The sequence below is a fragment of the Dasypus novemcinctus genome, chromosome 17 (assembly GCF_030445035.2).
Source record: "Dasypus novemcinctus isolate mDasNov1 chromosome 17, mDasNov1.1.hap2, whole genome shotgun sequence".
Taxonomy (NCBI): domain Eukaryota; kingdom Metazoa; phylum Chordata; class Mammalia; order Cingulata; family Dasypodidae; genus Dasypus; species Dasypus novemcinctus.
The window spans coordinates 54559369-54582546 of record NC_080689.1 but is presented as its reverse complement, the minus strand read 5'-3'; the positions used below and the strand labels follow the sequence as shown (position 1 = coordinate 54582546).

Below are 23178 nucleotides of genomic sequence, written 5' to 3'. Positions count from 1 at the left end.
ACCTGCATCACTGGTGTCCATGTTTGCCTTTAGATCTTGACGTTAGCCAGTATCTCAACTGTGTATTTGGGAATGTTTTAATCTCTCCCTCATTTTTGAAAGACAGCTTTGCCAGATGTGGAATTATTAGTTGATAGTTTTTTGCTTTCATCGCTTGAAATATGTCATCCCACTGCTGCCTTCTCTATGGTTTCCAATGAGAAATCAACAGTTATTCTTATTGAGGCTCCCTTGTATGTGACATGTTGCGTCTCGCTTGCAGCTTTCAGAATTCTTTCTTTATCTTTGGCATTCAAAGTTTAGATTATATTATAATGTGCTGCTGTGTGTGTCTATTCGGGCTTATCCTGTTTAGAAATTGGTGAGCGTTTTGGATGTGTGTATTTATGTGTTTTGTTAAATTTGGGAAGTTTTTAACCAAATTTGACTGTTCCCTGCCCATTTCTATCTTTCTTCTTCTGGAACTCCCACAATGTGTATATTGATATGTTTGATGATGTTCCGCAAGTTCCTCAGGCCCCATTTACTTTTCTTCTTTTTTTCTTCTTTCTGCTCCTCAGACCAAATGATTTCAATTGTCTTATCTTCAAGTTCTTTGAGTCTTTCCTCTGTTAAACTCCTCTAGGAAATTTTTAATTTCTGTTACTATAATCTTCAACTCTCTTTTTCCCCTTTCCATAATTTCCACCTCTCTATTGATAGTCTCTTTGTGTTCCTCAGTTGTTTTCCTTGATTTCTTTTCATTCTTTGCCATGTTTTCCTTTAGCTCTTTGAGCATAATTAAGACCATTTTATAGAAGTCTTTTGTATGTTCCAGGTCTGATTCTCCCCATTGGTAGTTTCTAATGCTTTAATCTTCTCCTTGGCCTAGGCCATTACTTCCTGTTTCTTTGTGGGTTGTTGTTGTTTTTTAAGATTTATTTTTATTTGTCTCCCTTTCCTCCCCCCCATTGTCTGCTCTCTGTGTCCATTCACTGTGTGTTCTTCTCTGTCTGTTTGTATTCTTGCCAGTGGCACTGGGAATCTGTGTCTCTCTTTGTTGAGTCATCTTGGAGTGTCAGCTCTCCGAGTGTACGGCACCACTGCTGGGCAGGCTGCACTTTTTTTCATGCGGACGGCTCTCCTTATGGGTTGCACTCCTTGTGTGGGGGGCTCCCATGCACGGGGGACACCCCTGCGTGGCACGGCACTCCTTGCACGTATCAGCACTGCACATGGGCCAGCTCACTACACAAGTCAGGAGGCCCTGGGGATCGAACCGGGTATTGAACCACCCTGGACCTCCCCTGTGATAGGCTGACGCTCTATTACTTGAGCCAAATCCACTTCCCCACTTCCTGTTTCTTGTATATTTTGTAATCTTTTGTGGAACCTGGACATTTTTTTAAAGATTTATTTATTTATTTTATTTTTACTAATTTATTTTTAAAATTTATCTCCCTCTTCCTCCACCAGGTGGTTCTCTTGGCTGTCTGTGCATTGTTTCTCACCTTCTGCAGGAGGCACCGGGAACTGAACCCGGGACCTCCCACATGAGAGGGGAGTGCCCAACAGCCTGAGCCACATCCGCTCCCCATGGGATGCAGCATCTGCTGGCTTGTGACATCTGCTTGTTGTGGTGGGTGGGTGCGGCATCTGCTTGTCTTCTTTAGGAAGCATCGGGACCAAAACTGGGACCTCCCATGTGGTAAATGGGCACCCAACTGGTTGAGCCATATTCGCTTCCCAAACCTGGACATTTTTATCTTTTAATATTTTTTCACTGGAATTTAGACTCTTAGGCCTCTTTTCCTTAAGCTTGTATCCAGCTAACAAAAGAAGGAGAAGAAAGAAATAAAGAAAACACCTTTCCCAGTATTTGCAGCTTGACCTGTGCCAAGTGCTCTCCTTTAGGGCTTATCCATACAGTAAGTTTTGGGAATTGCTCCAGGCCAAAGCGTAGGGTCCTCTAGTGTCCTCTCTGATCCTTTCTGTATATGGGCCTTGTCTTGGGCACTCAAGTACGGACCTAGGAATTCCCCCATTTACACAATTCTAAATGTCGCCTCTTCCCTAGGAAACAGTTTTCTCATAGTCCCAGGCACCGCCACTGTATATTCTGCAGCCAGCAGTCCTTGGCCCCAGACAGAAATGACTTGACTGCTCTCCCACAGCATTTTCTAGGTAAGCTCAGTGAGCCGCCTTCTACACACAGGGCAGGTTCTGGGGTAGCAGGTCCTTCAGGCCACCATCAGGCAGATTGGGCCAGATACGTAAGCTCCCATTATGTGCATGACGGCCACTCTACTTCCTCCAGTTTTGGCACTAGGGATCCATACTGGTGGTGTGAGCTAGGGGGGTGAGAACACAGCCAGGAGATTCAACTGCTTTTAAGTAGTATTTTTCTTGATTGATGTTCTTTCTCCCTGTTACTTTAACTGTTTTCTGGAGCTTTGAAAAAGATGTTCCTGCCAGTTCTTGTTGGTTGTTCAAAATTTCTATGGTGGGACAAACCTGGAAACATCTCACTCAGCCATCTTGATGGGGTGGGTCCTGTTTAATTTTATTTTGAAATATTTCGTTCTTACAGAAACATTGCAAGAGTAATACAAAGACTCCTCTATATCAGATTTCCTGATTGTTAGCATGTAACTCTCGTCACACTATCATTCTCATTCTTTCACCATATGATTCTCGTATTTTTAATTAGTGAAGTCAGAATTTTAAAATTCTTATAAAATTATGAATTTGTTTATTGCAATCACTTTTTTGAAGCTCAAGTTAGACTAGAAGTTTGTTAATTTCCTTCCTTTCTGTCTGTTGCCTTGAGGTAAATTATGCTTTGGAATTGGTTATCATTAAATTGTAAGAAAGTGGAGCAGATGTAGCTCGGTGGTTGAGCACCTGCCTTGCACAGGCCACGTCCTGGATTCAATACCCAGTACCTTCAAAAGAAAAAACAAGTTGCGAAGGACAGTTTCGATAAGGCTGTAGTTTGCAATATTTATGAGGAAAGAATTTGTCAAAGCCAGAGAAGGCTTCAATGTCCAAATAATTTCTGAGTTAGTGAGGTTGTAATTTATGTTGTGTGAAGACTGTCGAAATCTTTTGAAGCCAGTCTGCTGTCCTTTGCACAGTGTCTTTTGAAAATAGGGTTGGCCATTGGCCTCAGCCTGACACCACATGCTCCCATCCCTTCCGTTTCCCAACTAAAGAGAGCAGTCCAGAGTGCTCGGCTTTAGTAGGATCCATCCTCTCTCACACACACAGTACTACAAACACAGCAGAGCACATTAAAATAATAAGAACATTATACATTTTTTAAAAATATGTGCTAATAGAATTTAAAACTTGGACAAAATGGATTTTCTTGGTTGTATTCCTCAGATAACTGACTCTGAGATGGAGATTTGCAGTTTATTGGGATGTGTGCTGATTATCAATGCCTGTGAAAGGAATGAAGGAAGTAGGATTGGAAAGAGGGAGAAGTTGCTGTAGTGCAGTCCCAGCCATGGCCTTAGAGGATCCCATGGGGAGGACCATATTTTGTGACCTGTCACACTTGCACAGTGTTATCAACGTGGACATTTGTAAAATGACATCTAGTTTAAACGGTGGATTTATTTAACGTGCATCGGAGCTTCCATGTCTGGATTTTTTTTTCAGCCATAAAATCAAAGCCCTCTCCCTCCTCCTAATTGTTTGAGTAACCCTATTTGAGCATTGAGTTGAGCAAACACTGTGTCACTTTACAAAGAGACTTGTTGGTGTAAGGGGACTGTGGATGATGACTTACATAACCTGTTGTGGAATGTTTCCAAAACGATATAAGGAAGCTGGGCATAGTCACCTCTCCCTCATAATGTCAGCATTGAGCTCATGAATGAGGCTGGGGCTGTGTTCTCAAAACAGCATTCTGGAAGCAACCTCTAGACAGTCTAGGGAGGAGGACATTTGTGCAGGAGGGTGGTGCAGCCTTCCCAGTAGACTTGGGATATATTCAAGCTGGAAGGTAATATAAGTTCCTGACCTGCTTTTGCACCCTCAGGGCCATTGGGTCATGCTGTGTGCACAGTGTTCCCTGCCCCACAGTTGTGTAGTGTGGCAACCGTGTATCACGCATCTCATCTCTTTTTAGGCAGGTTCATACCTAACTAGAAAACTACCATGTTTAGGTATAAATTAGAACATCAGGACTAGAAAAATTACTTTTTAAATTAAAAAAAACATATTTTATTAGGAATTTCCAAAGATACTCAAAGGAATAGAGAAAAATACACCAACACTCCCCCCATATGCTCACCACACAGATAAAACAATTATCAAGATGTTGCCATACTGCTTCACCCATTTTTCTTTTTTCTTTTTGTCTAAACTGTAACAAATGACTGATATAAAATCATTTCATGTCTAATATACTTCAGTGTACCTCTTTTAAGAGTAGGCATTTTGGAGCAGGTGTAACTCACTGGTTAAGCGCCTGCTTTGCATGTACAAGGTCCTGGGTTCAATCCCTGGTACCTCTGAAAAATAAAAAAGTAAATATTTTATAAACACAATACCATTATCCCACCTAACAAAATTAAGAAATTATTCCTTGCTGTCATCTAATACTCAGGAACCAAAATTTTCATTTGTAGTTTTACATAGCTCCAGAAACTAGGTAACCTCACTCCCTAAGAATCAACAAGGCCAATGCCCATATTAATTCAATGGAGAGCTTGAAAGAGGGAAATACTTGCTGTCAACCTGAACAAAATTATTTATTTGGTTTGTGGATGGGGGCAGGTGAACAATTAGCACTTTCTGCAGACTGTAATCTCAGGTATTGAGCTGTGCCATTTGCTTCCTGAGCATTTCAGAGTATCATCAATGATTGATAATCATAACTTACAGGAATTTTTTTAAACAATATTTTAATTGGAAAAAGCATCCGTCAGCTGTCAGGCTTCCAGCTTCCACTTTTGAGAAGCAGGATGTTGAGTGTGAGTAATGACACAACAGGCCTATAAAATGCGGACTAACCCTCGGATGACTCATCCAGTACAATGCAGTATATTTGTCAAGGAGACTGAATCATATATGGGGGAAACCACTTCTCAAGCAGCCAGCTGGTTCTCAGGTCAGCGAGAGACGATCCATTTTTATCAGAAGCTTTATAGTAGCAATAATGCTAATACCCAGCACTCGCGTTCTAAAATGTAGAGGAAATGGCATCTCCTAGCAGGTATGTGCTTACTGTTTACATGAACTTTATTTTTCCATTGTTCTCTTATACTTAACCTTTTTGTTTGCTTTAAACATTTTCTAAAGGGAGAAAAAATTGACTCCGGTTGTAAAGAACTGAAGTGTGTATGTTTGTATGTGTGTATATGCCCTGCCCATGTGCAAGGACGATAGGTAATCACTGGTTTTGAGATGTATACAGAGCTCTTGACCATTTATGCCCCTTTCTGAAAAGAAATTTCTCCTTAGCTATTCAGATATATATTGCTTTGACCCATCCCTTTGATTAAGTCCTGACTTTAAAAGATGCTGCCTAGGAAACAGCTTGCAGAGGTGATACACCTTTAGGTGGTATACCTTTAGTTTAGAGATAAAAAAGAATGAATAAACAGATGACCTGAAGGAGGTGATCTAGGGATAACCATTATATTATGCTGGATTTTTTTCAGTATTGTCATTTTTCCTACCTCAAAGATGCGTGACTTAATTGCAACCTTTATTCCCCTAGTGAGTGAATATGGTTATTTTTCCGAATCACAATTTGCTCATACTGAATTCATGCATTAACTTTTCTAGGTGGGAGAAAGGGGTAACAGGATTTGGAAGCAACATTTAATTATAACCATCACATGATCTGAAGGATCATTCTGCATAATTGGAAGGCTGTGTCTGCTTGTCTGACCTCGAGTTCTTCACTCACTAAATTTAAACAGGGTCTGACTAGTTAAGGCACAGCATATCTTGTTTATTTGAGTATATTAAACATTCCTGTGTGTGCTGACAGTCTATTCGGTGTCTCCTCATATTTTTAAAAACTACTTTTTGAGTCTTACTTGTTAGAGACAGATGCTATAGTTAGTTTATAGCATTACTATTTATATTTTCCTGATCTGTCTGTCCAGAATGGCTGGGCAAGGACCTATAATACAACTGTCCACTAATTTCCCTAAGATTTAGCATATGTGGAACAGCCCCATCTACAGTGGTAAATCTTATCAATCAGAGAGCATTAAACAGAACTTTGGTTACCAAGCTGGAAATATAGGCAGTCTTCGTTTCTTTTCCCCTTTCCTGTGAACCCATAATAATGACTTGTTTTCCTTAAGGTGTATGAATTTTTTAACTGTCAGTATATGTAATAAATTTATCTACTTAAATACCTCCAAAAATTCAGGTAATATGGAAAGATGGCATAAAGGGAGTTTGACTGGTTTCTGTTTGTTTTGTAGATTAGGAGGGACACTTATTTTTTAGAATGACCAATTTGTTTTTGGAGACAGGCCATCTCCAAATTTCATTAATTTTGCATTCTATAAATGAAAACCACCTGTTATGCTGTAATGTGCTAATTATGTTAGAGGACAATAATGAGGAAGAACAGTATTTGAAATATGTGGGGGTTTTGCTAAGAATTTTCCTGCCCACATCTGCAGTGCTTATTTTTATATATGTGTGTGTGTTTGTACGCTTATATAGAGTATATATTTAACAATAGCTGCTAGCAATATTAAATCACATTCAAAGTGAGCACCCTTTTTGTTCCTTCTCATTAGCAATTTTTAAAAAGTTGTAGAAGAAAAGCTACTAAACAAAATGTTATTAATAGCTTAAACTAAAGTCCTTATTTTGCTATCTTAAAGTAAACATGGTTCTTGCACAGCTTTGGTGGATGCCACACTCAGTTCAGGGTTCATTTTGTCAAGAGTCGTCAGGAAGACAATGTGAAGTAATTTTGTTTTATCTTGAAAGTAGAATCATTAAATTTCTCTGATTTAAATTCTTAATTTATCGGTGTTTTCTGTGAAAATGGCTTGTTTTCCTGTGCATTGTGTGGTTGAAATGCACTCAGATTCTGTTCAAATTCTTTCAGGGCAGCATAGATTTCTTTCCGCTTTGGTTACATCACACACTCAGGGTATATTGATCACTGAGATTCGGCAACGATAATCACTCCTTAGGTTGTGGCTGCCAATCCTCAGAGGCCCCTTATGAGCCATCAGTCCAGAGCGACTGGGTGGTTTTTAGATTCTGTCTTTCCCTTTTGAGGAAAAAGGAATACAGAGCCACAGCCAGTACCAGAAGTCTCCTCCTATCCTTCAACTTGGAAGCAATCAATAGATATTGAGTGAGACACCGCCCATGTTCAGAGCAATGTACTGGGTAGTGTTAAGTTTAAAAATGCTTGCGATGGGACTCAGCCCTGGCTTTGTTTTAATTCCCTCTCCAGTGGGGATTCATTTCTGGCTATAGATTCTGCTCTGGGTTTTTCTTTTATTCATAGATTTACTGGAGTCTATAATCTGGAGCCTCTAATTGCTATGTGTATAAGCAACTTTCAGCTATTCCCTTTTGGTTCTTCAGAAACCTAACTCTTTTTGAATGGAAAGCAAGAAAAAACTACTCAAAAATTCATTTGATAGTTTGGTGCCCATGTTTTCTTAGCCAAGAAGAGTGAGACAACAACCCTGGACAAATAATTTTCTTGTTGTTCTCCTTTGTTTGAATGCCAGTCAGGGAGAGCCACTGAATCCTCAAAGGTTAGCATGTCCAGGGTATTTTAGTGGAATAGAATAATAAACATCAAGACCAGTTTTTCTGAACTTTTTGCTAAAGACCCCTCCCTTTTCTAATATCTGTTGAAATTGAATTCTAATACCTCAAAGCTATTATGAACTCAGTAACCTCTTAATAAAAACAGGTTTATTTAATATCACTATTGACCAACTGTCAACATTTAAAAATACTTATTTGTATATAGAGAGACCTGTTTATAGAGAGACCTGTTTATTGAGTTTACTGTCTGTTCTGTGTGTGCAGATGAGTGGTTTGGGGACCAGTGGTAATAACTCGAGCCCTCAGGGCCAGGGCTCACCCTGGCCATTGCTTGTTGTCCACTGCCCACTGTTCTGCTGTTATATTGTCTTCCCTACAGCTGGGCTGTGGTCATTTTGCCTACGGTGGTAGGTGGAAATAAAAGCCCTTCTAGATAAATCTTGTATCATTATCTGGGAATGATAATTTCTCTCAGAAAAGCCAGAGAGAAGTATGTAAAAGCTCTTTTAGGATACAATCCCCACTGTTAAGGAAATTTACATAGGGGTAAGTGACAACCCTTTTATCAAACCAGCACAGATTTTATTAGTCCGGAGCATTCTTCCAGGTATAAATTTGCTGAGAGCTTGTTTGTATTGCATTTGTGCCCAGCTTGTCTTGGGGTATATGCAGGACAGTTTTTGAAGCCATGAGCATTCCCAGTTGGATCCTTAATCACCGATGTTTCTTCATGACTATTGATCCCCATAGAGAAAGCAAATGCTTTAGAACAAAGCTGGCATTTCAACACTCTTCGAAAGAGCTTTTGGCTTAGAAACTGTGGTACCTTCCTTGCTGCACCTCCTGAGAGTAGCTCAGTCAGGGTGTTAGCTGCATCATCTTCATAAAGCTCAGTGTGTAAGGAACCACAGCAAGATATTATCTCTTTCCAGGTTTCAACCAAGAGGTGACTTTTAGTTTTCAGTATAATTCATGCAGTTGTAAAGATTTTCAGATTGGAGATGCCCAAGCTGGGTTTGACTTTTTTGTGGTTTCCTTTTAAACACATGTTCCTTGTGCCCATCCAGTGGCAAGATGGGTTGCCTGCCTTGCTCTAGCCCCATGGGGGCCTGCTCTTTTGACGGGGCCTCTTGAATTCCATTAAATGGTGTGCAGACAGCATGTGTCATACAGGCTGCTTGGGAAGGGTGAAAAGCAAAATTAGTGTCTGTGGGTGGGCATGTGTTCTCATCACATTGCCAAAGAACTGCAGTGTGCAAAATCTGGCAGGAACTTGTTCCCAAAGAAAAAACAGCCCCCTTTTTCTGCTTTGAGTAATATTTTAAAACATTATTAACCCCCACGTAGAAGAAATGGAACTGTGAGAAAATCCTTGTGATGATGGGGTTTAAAAAAAAATTTTTTTTTTAATCTTAAAAGAGTAGAATGGAAGAAGTTAAAAGAAGGCAAATCATAAAAATATATGTTTAGCGATTCTGTAGCTTGTGTTATAAGCATTGTAAGCACTCTATTAGAATTTAATTAGCTAAGGAGTGGAGCTAACAATCAGGGAATAATCTATTATTCTATTAACTTGCTTCTGTTCTTTAAGATAATTTTGTAAGAAAAGCCTTTTGATCTCAGTAGAACCAATACCAAAGGAAATGCTTGTTCTTCAAATATGTTTGCCTCGTATCCCAAGGAACGAAGCTTAGCAGTATTTACAGTTATATTTGAAACACAAGACCTTCCTTTAATAATTACCTTGAGAAAGTACTACAAGTTTGTTAGTGGTTCCTTGTAGTGTAGAAGAATATATTCCTTAGATTAAAGAATGGTTGTGATTTTTGTAGTTGACACAGTAGACATATGTTACTTTTATCATTAGGGGAGAGTTGACTTTTTTTAAAATTAGTGGTAATGTTTACTTCTTAGGAACTGCAGAAATGTTCCTTATGCAAAGCCCAAAATTTTTGAATTTGGAGTCTTCTTGGGTATACCTATTTCAGGTGGACCCTCTTTATTTCTCAAATTATTGTCTTTTGAGTTACTAGTTGACTTTCCATAGACATTATAGTAGTTATAAGAGTTAATTCTACATGTGCAAATGGACAAGAACAAGTGCTTAATGTCATATCATCCTATGTTTGTCTAGCCTTTTCAGTTTACACAAGAGCTTCCATATAACCGAATAATACACTGTAGGGAGTTGCTGGGGACATGGCAATTTTTTGTGGGGTTGGAGTATTCACAGTGCATTCAGGGGTGGTGACTTTCCTAGAGGACCAGAATAATGTGAGCTAAGTCCAGTGAGGTGACTGAAGCATATCGGTGAGTGAAATGAACTGTGAATTGTTCTGGGGGCCAGTGAATTCTCTCCTTCCATGCTAAATGGTGACAGGTTTATAACAGCATGGCTTCAAGGTAGAGTGATTGCATCTGGTCGACCAGACAGACTGCCACCTTGTCAGTTAAGTACTGATGGGAGAAGTTGGCCAAGGCCTTTCTGTTGTCCTGTTTGGAGCAGTCAGTGGCTTTTAGCAACCACTGCATTCACTTATTTAAAGCTTGCTTTGTTCACAGCTGCAGGCACGTTGGTGATGCCCAGAAAAGCACAGTTCTATCAGCTTAGCACCCAAGGGTCTCAGTTGTCTGTGAAGATCATGAGTCTTGAAATAAAATGGTTTCCAGTCCTTCCACAAGAGCTATAGGGTTACTGCTCATGCTTCCTGGAGGTTTTCAGTTGTTTTTTGGGTTTTTTTTTTTTTTTTTTTTTAGGTGCCAGAAGCCAGGGCTTGAATTCAAGCCCTCGTATGTGGAAAGTAGGCACTCAGTCACTGAGCCACATTGGCTCTCCTGAGTTGATTTATTTCATTTGTTTTGCTTGTTGCTTGTTTTTTGGTTTGTGTTTAGGGTTGTTTGTTTGTTTGTTTTAGGAGGCATCAGAACCAAACACAGGATCTCTTGTGGGAAGCAGGTGCTCAACCGTTTGAGCCATATCCGCTCCCATGAAGTTTCTTTTTAAACTGAGTGCCTCAAACCAGAATACTCCCTGTAAGTGAAAAAGTATTTTAACAGTGTTATGTTAAAACCTTGAGCAGCTTGGTACTGGTTGGCCTACACATTCTCCTTACTCTGCTCAGTTCTTTTATGGGGGGGAAATAATGTAATGGAAGCAAGTGTGTTGAGCAGATGGCTCTATTTTATTCCAGTGCTCAAGAAAATCGTCCTTGGTCAAATCCTGTTCCCCCGTGTAGCCATAGAGGTCAACTAGTCAAGAATCTGCTGCATTGTGACTATTCTGTGAGCCTGGAACTTGCCTTGTCCCTTCCTGCCCTTCTCATTGTTCTAACAGACACTTTCCCCAGTAACACTTAATTTGAGATTCGTGAATGATAGAATTGATCCTGGTTACCATTTGCTTTTAAACAAGTCGTTTTGAGTTTGGGTACTCACCTGCTTTTGTTTGTCTGCTTGCTAGTTTGGTGTAGACCACTCTACCTTATTAGTAGATCATCCAGTTGGCTATATTCAGAGCCATTCAAGATTCAGTGGGGTCAGATTCCAAGGATCCCCAAATGAAGCCTAAATCCTTTTTACAAAAGTTTGAGAATTCCTTCTCGCTTACTCTTTCTCCCCACTCCACCCCCAAATAGGAAAACTCTTGGCTCAAACCCAGCAAGAACTGAGTAGAGCTGGTGGCTCCTACTGGAGGTAGGGGAGGGAGGCCTCTGTTCAGGGGACTGTCAATATGGGCCATAAAAACATTTGGTAATGTAATTCTAATTCATGTGTTTCAGGAATTGATTAGATTTTCATGGGCTTGATTGGGAACCCTGCTCGGTACCATTTTATGTTTTGCCTGCAAGGAAAATTCGTTCTAGTTTCAAACAGCCGATTTACAAGAGAACTTTGGGACCAGAACTCATTTGCCACATAGAAGCAGCCTGGACGACTAACACTAACATACAACTTGAAGTGTCCAAAGTTTACCACAGGTCTACAGTAAATACTACTCCCCATTTCTAAGTTTAACAATTGCTTCATTACCTTTTCCTAACATTTCCCCCTTTTCCTCCCTATGTGGTGAAGACTGGTACTGGTGCATCCATTTTAGTCAATTGATAAGGCATATAGGATAAACTGTTTACGAGAAAAGCGGCAGATCCACATCTCTTTGCCTATATTCTTTTTTCTTTTTTTTAAAAAGATATTTATTTATTTATTTTTATCATTCCCTCCCCTCCCCCATTGTCTGCTCTCTGTGTCCATATGCCGTGTGTTCTTCTGTGTCCGCTTGCGTTCTTGTCAGTGGCACTGGGTATCTCTGTCTCTTTTTTGTTACATCATCTTGCTGCATCAGCTCTCCATGTGTGCAGTGCCACTCCTGGGCAGGCTGCACTTTTTTCACATGGGGCGGCTCTCCTTGTGGGGCACACTCCTTGCGTGTGGGGCTCCCCTACGCGGGGGACACCCCTGTTTGGTATGGCACTCCTTGCGTGCAGCAGCACTGCACGTGAGCCAGCTCATCACAAGGGTCAAATGGCCCTGGGTACCGAACCCTGGGCCCTCCATATGGTAGGCGGATGCTCTATCAGTTGAGCCACATCTGCTTCCCCTGCCCTGTATTCTTTTGATGAGTATGGCTTGGGGTTTTCCTTCTGTGTGTCTAAGAGTATCTCCCATGTGTATATGTGTAAACTCAGCTAGATGGCTAGGTTGTACCTATCTTACACAAAGGATCTTGTTAAACCCTCTAAAACTTAATTTTACCCATTTTTTCACTATTTCAATTTTAGTCATTTTTTTTTCGCTATTTCAAAATATGCCAGTTTTGCTCCTGGGAACTTTGTAATTGCATAATAATACTTGCACTGAGGGAATGTATCTGTTAGTTTGTGGTGGTTTCAAGTCTTTGTGGTTTCAAGTTTTTTCAATTCGAAAGATGTTTTCAGTTGTATTTTACTGCTGAAAGTTTTCTGATCTGCTTTTGTAGAATATCTTGGTGGCTTAAGTTTGTTGAGCCCTGTGGCACAGCTGTAGGATGTTAAGGCCTTTTTTTCTCTCTCTCTTTCTCTCTCTTTTAAAACACAAAGTTAGAAAAGGAACCAAAGTTGAGGAGACTTCAAAGGTCATTTGGCCCTGATTCCTTGTTTAACATATGAAGAAACAGGCTCAGTGGTGGAGTGTGGGTGTCTAACCCAGTGCAAGGGGTATGTGCAGTACAATTAGGTGTCCCAATTTGGGACTGATGCTTATACTGATGGTATGAAACTTGCCAGGATAAGTAGAACTTCGCAGCCCCACCCCCAGTCATATTGTTTATGTGTGCATCTGTGTTATAAGTGATAGCTCTTCATTTCTCCTTATGATTCCTTTGGCAACTGATTGTCTATCCAGTGAATTTGAGGAGACCACATCTTTTATATCCTCCAGCACCTAGCGTTGCCACAGGGTTCTTTAAAAAAAAGAAAAGAAAAGTGGGGGTCAGGGATGGAGGATATGCAGAGACTGGCTCTCCATTTTTTATCTGTCTTTAATGTCAGTGACCTCGAGTAAGTTCCTTCTCTAGTAGAAGTAGGAAGGCTTCTTCAGGGATGGGTTATTTTATTTCCTCTAAGATAGTAATCCTTTGATCCTGATTGACCTCCACTGAACTCCAGACTTCCTGTAAGCAGTAAAACAGACAATAAAAGTAAAATCGTAAACCTGGATTCAAATGTTGCCTCTCATCTCCCAAGACCCCCTCTCTCCCACTTTGCACTGTATAATCAATCTGAAACTCAGCCCTTTAGGACAGAGCCATTTCACTCTATAAGTATGCTGGTTTGAATGAGATAAGTTTCTTTTCTTTTTTTTTTTTTTTTTTTAGAGTAGTTAACTCATGTCAAAGTTGTCTGTTTGGGTGATGTTTAACGAAATACCAGAAATTGTTAATAGATGCCTTGAATGCTAATGAACTGTTGGGATAAAATCTTACGATAATTTCCTAAAAAGTTGCAACGGATCTTAAAATATCCAAGTTGACATTTAGAGAAGCTGTATATATATTTCTATAATAGATTTAACATTAAAAGAAGACATATATATATATATATATATATATATATATATATCTTTATCTTGTTACTTCAGTAGCTCTGTCTACAGTAGATATGATTCCTTTATAGGTAAAAAAAGACCCAAGAGTGAAGGTAGACCTGTACTGGGGACACGACCTGTTGCGATTAAGAAGACTTGTTTGGCTCTAGGGATTTGCCTTGGAAGGGAGGGCCTAAATTTAAATTACCCACCTTGTGCCGGCACAGTCCTTACCTGAGTCAGTTCAGAGAATCACTGAATACTGGACTTTAAAAGAGAAATGTTTTCATTTTTTTCTTTTTTTCAGCTTTCTTGAATTTGGTAGAATTACAAATATTTTAAACTTGAAAAAATTGTATTATATTTATTTGCTTGAAAATCTGGGGGTTGTTGGTGGTGTTAGAGGAGGTTAATATGTATTTGCTTGATTCCCTGAGGCCAGTGTTTTGAAATCCAAAAATAACTCAGTGCATTTCAGAGCCCACTGTTAAGGTCTACTCTATAGATAGTTGAAAAATAAAGATACAGAGGTCCTAAGCAGTGGCCAGAAAACCCACCTGGGATTTAAAGACATATGCCAGGGAGCTCTACTTCCCTCAGTTCCCCGGGTGGGAAAATTAGGATTTCTGGTATCAGCTGTTTTCAGTTGTTTTTGTTGTTGTTGTTTTAGGAAGTACCAGGATTGAACCTGGGACCTCGTACATGGGAAGCAGGTGCTCAACCACAGAGCTACACCCACTCCCCTCAATTGTTTTTTTTTTTTTTAGATTTATTTTTTATTTCTTTCTCTCCCCCACCCCACCCCCCTCAAGTTGTCTGCTGTGTCCATTCACTCCATGTTCGTCTGTGTCACTTGTATTCTTGTCAGCGGCACTGGGAATCTATGTCACCTTTTGTTGCATCATCTTGCTGCATCAGCTCTCTGCGTGTGCAGCGCCACTCCTGGGCAGCCTGCACTTTTTTCGCACTGGACAGCTCTCCCTATGGGGCACATTCCAAGCGTGTGGGGCTCCCCTATGCGGGGGACACCCCTGCATAGCAGGGCACTCCTTGTGCGCATCAGCACTGCGCATGGGCCACCTCATCACATCGGTCAAGAGGCCCTGGATTTGAACCTTGGACCTCCCGTGTGGTAGGAGGATGCTCTATCCGTTGAGCCAAATCCGCTTCCCTCAATTGTTTTTTAATAACAAGAAAAAATATTTACTTTCTTCACGGATTGTATATCCCACACAATAAACAAACAACCATGCCTATCCAGCCTGTCCCTCCAAACTAGACCTTAGCCTGTGGCCAGGGATTTTCTCCCACAATCTGGGTGCACTACTCATAAGATAACTTACTTAGGGAAGCTGTATTGACACAGGGAGATTTGCCAAATAGCCATTAAAAAAAATCCTTAGACACAACTTCTGAAATTGCTTTTTCAGGTGCTGAAGCTAAGGCACTTCATTGCCTACACTTAAAACTGCTCTGTGTTATGGTGTTAGGTTGTACATTAGCAGAATAGCTCTAATGCCTTCATCTTTATTGTGCCCCGATTATAAGCAGTCCGACATTATGAATATTATATATTTAGTATTCTTGTGGCTTCTGAATTTAAATCTTGGTAAGAAAGTTATTTTTTCTAAAAAACTATAGCTCACTCCTTAAGACATTTGATATAATAAATAAGTAAAATCAACAAATGTCATTTTTATAAAAGAAACAAAGTTGAAAGTAATATAAGTAGAATCCAGCTGAACCACTCTTTTCCCACAGAGGATTTATGCTTGTACAAATGAGAGAAGATAAAAGCTTAGAGGTTAAATTAAAAATTGCATTTTAAATACAGTAGAGTTTAGTGAATCTAACCTAACTTTGTGAACCTTGCTTGAAAAGGAGAGCAGGAAGGCAGTGTTTTATAATGCAGCTTCCAGCGTGGCTGGGCACTGCCGCGGGCATCACCACCTTCTGTTCACAGCACGTGAAGGTTTGCCCCTAGATTTGGGGCTCTCACTGAGAGGGGGGGAACGGGCTATCAGGAGCTCTGACTTGCCTCAGGTGCAGGTTTTTCCAGCTCACTAGAACTGTGTGGGCCAGTCCTCGCAGGCGGCAGGGATGTCTAATTGCCTGTTGATATTTCTTCAGCTATTTCCTCAGAGGCCCCTTCAGGCTTTGTAAAGCTTACTACATGTTTAACTTCCAGCCTTGACCTTTGTGCCTTTGTACCTTTGCTATATTTCCTTTTCTTGGCCATTATGGGTCACGGGACACAGGAGGAAAGAAAGAGAGACCAGAGTATAGTGAGCAGCACCCTTCCTGGTAGCCTGGACTTGGGTCAGCCGGACGGAGCGTCCTCTCCTGAGGGTGGGTGTGGGGCGGGTACAGAGGCTCACAGGCCGCGAGTATGCCAGAATGTGCAGAGCACCTGCTGTTCTTGCTTTTGTTGCCTGAAAATGTGTGGTAACCCTCAGGAGATTAGAAAATATTCTAGAGTCAAATAGCATGCTAAATCAGCACTGTGTGTTAAGCAAGGTATGAGCACACGTTTGGAGTCATAGAATCACAGCTTTTAAAAATAGGAGTTTGCAGTAGTTCTAACGGAATATTTTTTGTATTAAAATTTCAAAACGAAAATAAAAATACTAGAGGCCTGTGTTTGACTTGTTAGGATTGGCTCTGAACAATGATTTACAGATTAAATTTGTATTTGTATTTCAATTATCAGTAGGGCTGGCAGTGCCTTTCATAATAGAGAAAATGCTCACTACCCCTTCTCCTTGTGGGTTTACCTGTCTACCTCAGGTGGGTTTACCTGTCTACCTCAGGTGGTGGGTGGTATCAGTGGTGAAGATGCTGGCCTTATACATGATGTGCCAGGATGAGACTGGATGTAGCCCAGGCCTCCCCTTCTACAGGGAGAGTACAACTTGGACCTGAGGACTCTCGTGCTCTTGAAACACAGCATAATTTACTGGCTTGTGGTGCAAGACTAAGGTGGGGACCCCTAAAACATTGTCTTGTGGCTCCACACACACATTCTGAGCCCAGCACATAGTGAAAGAGGAAACCCTATTCACATCCCTGCTGGGGCTCCCTCAATGTAAGCTGGACCCCTGGCTTTCAGCCTAATTGGTTCTTAGATGAAGGTCACATCCCAGTCATTGTAAGGCAAACTCCTCCCCCCTTTACGGAACCTTATTATAAATTGGCATTCCATTCCTGGAAACTCGTTACATACCATTAAGAAAATACGTAAATTGATCATGAAGATAAAACACATACTGCTTTTACAAACCTTTGTTACGCATGTAAAAACGTGCACTTAATAGTAAAAGCTGCGTTGTAATCCTCTGGGGGGAACTGTTCAGTAGGGGCAAGGTTAGCTGTACAGCTCAGGAAAGCAGGGACTCCGTGAAGATTGGACAGCAGGGCTTGCTCTCTTTCCTGCTCTGGGTAAATCTGGCCACTAGCGCAGCACCGTTATATTCAAAACTGATGCGTTAGTACCCGTTCAAGTCCATGGATTCTTTTACTGGTAGATACTGGAGTGGGGCAGTTTCAAAGACAGCTTCTTTAAATGCACTTTATGGCTGATATCACTGATGTCAATAACTGTGGGGAAGCCTTTTCTTAAGTGCTTTTAGCCCACATTTTTATATTATGCAAACCAGTTTTCTTCAGGAAGCAAACTTTCACGCTCTGAAATCCTCTCTGCCTCATGGAGCCTGTTCTGCAGTGTTTGAGAGAAGAGCTAGTGCCTTTACAGAATTAACTCCTACCTGATAGTACATCTTTGCAATCAAGTCTTCTTACCATGGGAATGAGTGGATTTTTCTTATCACTGTTTTCCAGAATGGCCTAACTGTACAAAGAGTACACATTCTGGCCTTATTTCCTATGACACTAAGCAAGGAGAGAGAATGTCCTACCTTTAGTTTCCCGTAATAGCTAAAAAACTACATTGCCACCCTGCATAAAACTACATTATGTATAATTTTCCTTGCTTATAAAGTTCAGAATATATAAAATTCTAAAACTTTTTAAAGATCCTTAATCATTTGATTCTGCTGGAATATTTTGTTCTTTTAAAAAAAAAGGTGATGAGGCATGTGTGCATTTCATATACACATATATTATGTTTATAATATTTTATATATACTTATATAATTTGATGAGCTCAGAGAGCCCTTACAAATCTGTAGGCATGAGGAAGGCTGGGAGAGGGATGTGATTAAAATAAAGTGAATGTGCCTGCCTTCCCCACTGCCAGGATTCAGTGTTATATTTGGCTCAGCTGGCGTCTGGGTGTTCTGCCTGTAGATGGGGGAGCTGGAGAGGCTGGGATCTTGGCTAATCCCTCTCAAGGTCTGGTGAAGTGGAGAAGGGTGGAAAAGAGGGCTGGGAGGAAGTGAATCTAATACTTAGGATAGTGGACAGATAAAGGAGTCCTATAATCAGATGAGGGCCAGAGACAAGGAGAGGGCTGAAAGAAAACTGAACGGGCGGGACAGAAATTCCAGGCAGCACAGGGCCAGTTCACAGGTGGCGAATGGCATTATTTTCCTCTACAGATGTGTCCGAAATGTAGAAATCAAACCTGGTCTTCAAAAACCAGACTACCATTGATAATTGCTGGAGGCCCATTGTGGGTTTTCCCCTATTGGCAGGGGCCTGACAACTTCCCTGCACATCTACCCACTGACAGCAAAAAAAGTGGGCAATCTAGAACCCCACTCCTTGGAGGCTGGTATTTAAAGGACCTTTGTTTGTTATCAAAGTCAGTCATTCAGCAAAAAAATAATAATGGTAGCTATAATTTATCAAAATGTCTCTGGATCAGGCACTTAACCTCGATTACTGTTTTTAACCCTTGGGACAGCCCAGCAAAGTAGATCCCCTCATCAGTTTGCAAATAAGGAAATCCCAGCTTAAAAAGCTTTCTTGGGCTATTGCGAAGGCCATGGCCCTTCTGACCTCTCTACCTCTGAAACACACATTCCTTTCATGACCCAGTACTGCCTCCTGGCCATTTTGTATAATTCCTTTTTTACTTCTGTAAGGGGCCCAGACAGGCCTGCCTCAAATCTGGAGAGAACATAGAGCATAAAGGCTGGAGACCTAAAACTTGCTGTGCCACTTTGAAATCATCACCCCCAATGAAATTCTAGTTTCTAAATTGTTCTTCATGTGCCCTACCTATCCTGCCATAGGACATCACCTATCTCTTGTGTGTGTTGGGTGATCACAGAACAACAAGTTCTGTTTTTACCAATAAGCCCACATGTTAGGAACACAAAGCCTTTTCCCTAAAGAAACCCAAGTTTAAATGGCAGACCCCCAGTCCAATTCATAAAAGCCAATTTTACTCATATCATACCTAAAGCCAACAGTATTGTTTGGGTGGTGGTTGTCAAACAACATTTGCAATGACGTTGTTTCTTTGGGGCAGTTTAGATCAAGTTCAGACTCTGGAGCTCCATTTATTTTTTTATTTTTTATTTTTTTTAAGATTTATTTTATTTTATTTTATTCCCCCCCACTGGTTGTCTGTTCTCTGTGTCTGTTTGCTATGTCTTGTTTCTTTGTCCGCTTCTGTTGTCAGCGGGACGGGAAGTGTGGGCGGCGCCATTCCTGGGCAGGCTGCACTTTCTTTCACGCTGGGCGGCTCTCCTTACAGGGAGCACTCCTTGCGCGTGGGGCTCCCCTACGCGGGAGACACCCCTGCATGGCACGGCACTCCTTGTGCGCATCAGCACTGTGCATGGGCCAGCTCCACATGGGTCAAGGAGGCCCAGGGTTTGAACCGCGGACCTCCCATTGGTAGACAGACTCCCTAACCACTGGGTCAAGTCCGTTTCCCCTGGGGCTCCATTTAGTTGGCATTTGGACTCATGTCTGGAACTTCACCATGTCCTAATCAGTTACACTGGTACAGCAGTAGCCACTTTCAGAAGCTTTTTTTTTTTATTGTTATTTTAAATGCAGTGATAGCATTTTTCCCCCAAAAGCATACGAGCAGCATTTTCCTTGTGCAAATTAAACTAATCTGCCCTTGCCCTTCCTTTTCCATTCTCCCAAGCAAACCCTGCGTTTGCTTTAAACAAATGTTGTTTAATTCTTTCCAGAAACGGAGGGGGGGGGGTGTGAAGTTTCCTCTTTTATACCTTTCTAGTAGTAGAGTTCATTGTCATTCTGTTCTGGGTGGGGTTAAATGGCTGAGGAATATGAAGGCACCATGGATCGGAAGCAGTTGGCATGCAGCCATGCAGCTGGATTATCCAGACATCCTTTTCAGCTTTTAGTGCAACACTTTATCCCCCTGCCTTGTTTTAAATAGCCAGATGCCTCTGTTAATGCTGTTTGGTGGGGCTGTCACCAGAGGAGAGGGAAGGGGCTTCTATACGCACCTCACCCCCCATCATAAGGAAGAGTTGTAGGAGAAATCAAAGCAGAATGCTCCAGACTGCACGCAGAGGGCACAGGTAAAGCTGCCCCTGTAGTTTGGAAGGTAGCATGTTGTTGTTTTTAATCTCTAATAAATGAGTACTTTTTGGAAATAGTCTGTGGAAATAAATGAACACCCAAATGAGGCCAAGCAGAGCCCTTTTATTCAGAGCTTGCTATAGCAAGGAAATTAGCCATCATTCTTTTCATTTGGCAGAGATGCAAAGGCAGGGGAATGGAAAAGCTTTATGTGGGAAAAGGGAAGTTTTCTGAGGGCTTTGGGTAATGCCCTCACTGGAGGCTCTTGACGTGGGGAGGCTGGAGATGGGCTAACTAGAAGCAGGCACGCTTTGTGATTGCTTAGAGGGAACGTATTTGGTTTTCTCCAGTTGATCCTAAATTGAAAGGTGGGACACGGGAGTGGAGGATTAGGGAAGCTGTCAGTTGTCTATGGCACTAACATAAGTAATGTAAACTTCCCTTTTTCATGTTTACTTAATCCCCTCAAAGAAAGAGAGCACAGAGCCTGTTTTAACAAGAGGTGTGTAAAGTTCCAATTCTTCACTAGGCATTTCCTCTTGGGATGAACCCATAGCACACTTAGAGAAGATTTAGGAAAGTTGTGTTTCACACTGGAGAATTACACACCTAGGGACTCTAAGCTTTTCTGGAATAATTAGGGTATGGGGGGGAGGAACATGGATTGTTTATATCCAACTAATCTAAACAAATGTTATAAATTGTTAATTAATCTCTAGGATCTAAAGGCAATGCATGTTGAATCCTGAGGTGAACAGATCATATTGATAGAAAGCATTTTTATGTGTAACTGGTAATTTGATTGAATGTTCCTATTAATAAAAAGATCTCTACCATTATGTTGTGGTTCATAAGCAAATGACTATTGAGCAGTTTATATTTTCTCAGGAATTGTGTTTGCTACAAACCATTTTTTAAAAACCAGTTTATATTTATGTAACCCAGTTCATCCTACAGTCTACTAAATACAAGACACTGTTCTAAGCTCTGAACAAAAAAGGGCAAAGTCACTGCTCTTGTGGAATATACATTTTAGTTGTGGAAAGTAGGCAAATATGTAATAAGGCAGGTGTTGATTTGGTAACAAAATCAACAAAAAACAAAGCAGTTTAAAAATATATAAGAGGGGTGGAGTATATGAAGTGGAGATGGAAGGCTTCTTGGAATGAAATAAGGGAATGGGCCTAGTGGTACATGGGAAAATAGGGATTGCTGTTCTAAGTAGAGGAAATAGTGAGTGCAAAGGTCCTGAGGTAAGTAGGAGTGTGCTTAAGGTGAAAGACCATCAAAGCAACTGATGAGACTAAAGTGGCTTGACAAGGAAGAAAGTAGTAGAGTAAGGGCAGATTTTTACTTTTACTTAGATTAATATAGGAAGCCACTGGAAGGTTTGTTTAAGTGTCACAATCTGACTTACCTGTCTGTTCAGGAGGAAAGTTGGGCAAGTGTGGAAGTAACAAGGCCAGTTAGGAGACTACTGCAGTAATCCAAGGGAGAAACGATGGCAACCAGGATAAGGGCAGTGTCAATGGAGGTGGTGAAAAGTGAATTCTGGATATATTTTGAAGGGAAAGCAATAGGATGGGGGGTTGGAGTGGGAATAAAGTGTTCAATCTGAAGCACGTTGATTGAGATGATGCCTTAGACAACCCAAGCAGAGAAATCACATAGGCAGTTGTTTTCACTGGTCTGGAACTCAGGAAAGACGTATGGGTTAGAAATGTGAATTTGGGGTCTTTTGACGTATAGAAGGTATTTGAATGGAGGAGTTGGCCCTAGCTTGGGTCATGGATGGTTTATGCATAGTTACAGAAGGAAAGGCAGAAAGTATTGAGCAGTACAGAGTAGTAGGCATGGTGGTGGGCACAGGTGCTAGTTCTCTTCCAATTGCTTCTGCTTTCTCAGTGAAATTAAAGCAGGTTCATCTGTCATGAGAGGGAGGGAATGGGAGGGCATGTGAAATAGTGTTCTTAGGGATGGGCCAGGGAAATAATAGCAGGATGCTGAGCAGCACTTAAGGGCCCATTTGAAGTTAGTGGCTATGACTTTAAACATAGTAGACTGTCTTGTTTTTCCTTCTAGCTGTGTTCAGCTGCCTGAGTGGGCTATGGAGTAGATAGCTAGTGGGATTAAGCCAGGGTTGGGGTTTTGCTGGACAAATGCCATGAAGAAAGACAAAGCAAAGAAGTTAAGGTTGTGCTGGAGTGCTGCGCTAGACCATGGAATTTAAGTTGGGTAGAGAATCAAGTGAATATGAGGTGGGATGGGGAACAGGGAAAAAGTGGTTGGCACAATAGATTGTTGGCCCCAGTGAAGATAAAGAATTTTTGGAGTTTGAAGGGAGTGAATTTTAAAGTTAGGAGGTGATGGTTGGGGATCAGGTGTTAAAATCGAGTATAAAGGTGGTACAGATTTTCATAATGACAAGGTCAAAGGTATAACCCTGTGCATGGGCTGTGGTCTTGGAAGAGAATAATTCCAGGAACTGAGAGACCAAGAAATTGGAAGGATCCTCTATGTAAATAATGAAATTTCCAAGAATCGTGACAGGGATAGAGAGAGAGAGACCATCAACCCAGTTGTCCAGCTCTTTAGGGAATGAGGGAGGGACCCAAAGTTCGATAGAAGATTAAAACAAAGTTGGGTATTGGGCAGCATGGTTGGGTGTAAGGGCTTCAGAGGAACTGGAGGGGTGGGGAATAGTCTGCAGCCATGGTGAATATCCTACACCACACTCAGGGGGAGGATGGGGAGAGAGCAGCCCCCTGTGAGGGGGGCCACAGGGAGAGCAGGTTTTCAAGATTAAGAAAGTGAAAGGAATGGTCAGAGAAGAGAATGAAGAAGAAAGGGGCGCGGGGAGCGTGTTGGATCTTGAGTTCTGGGCACAGTGGT

The 23178-nt window shown here is 41.3% G+C and overlaps 1 protein-coding gene across 3 annotated transcripts in view; it reads left to right on the top strand.

Moving 5' to 3' along the window:
• SPRED2 (sprouty related EVH1 domain containing 2) overlaps positions 1-23178 on the top strand; it is a 128420-nt gene that overhangs the window by 69918 nt on the left and 35324 nt on the right. The window contains exon 1 of one of the 3 annotated variants that reach the window (XM_004470970.5): positions 4946-5206. The exons of the other annotated variants lie outside the window; for them this stretch is intronic. Within the exon in view, the coding sequence (XP_004471027.1) occupies positions 5190-5206 (17 nt within the window). The 5' untranslated portion in view covers positions 4946-5189. Of the gene's footprint in view, positions 1-4945; positions 5207-23178 lie in introns of those variants that run through there. 3 annotated transcript variants of the gene reach the window in all.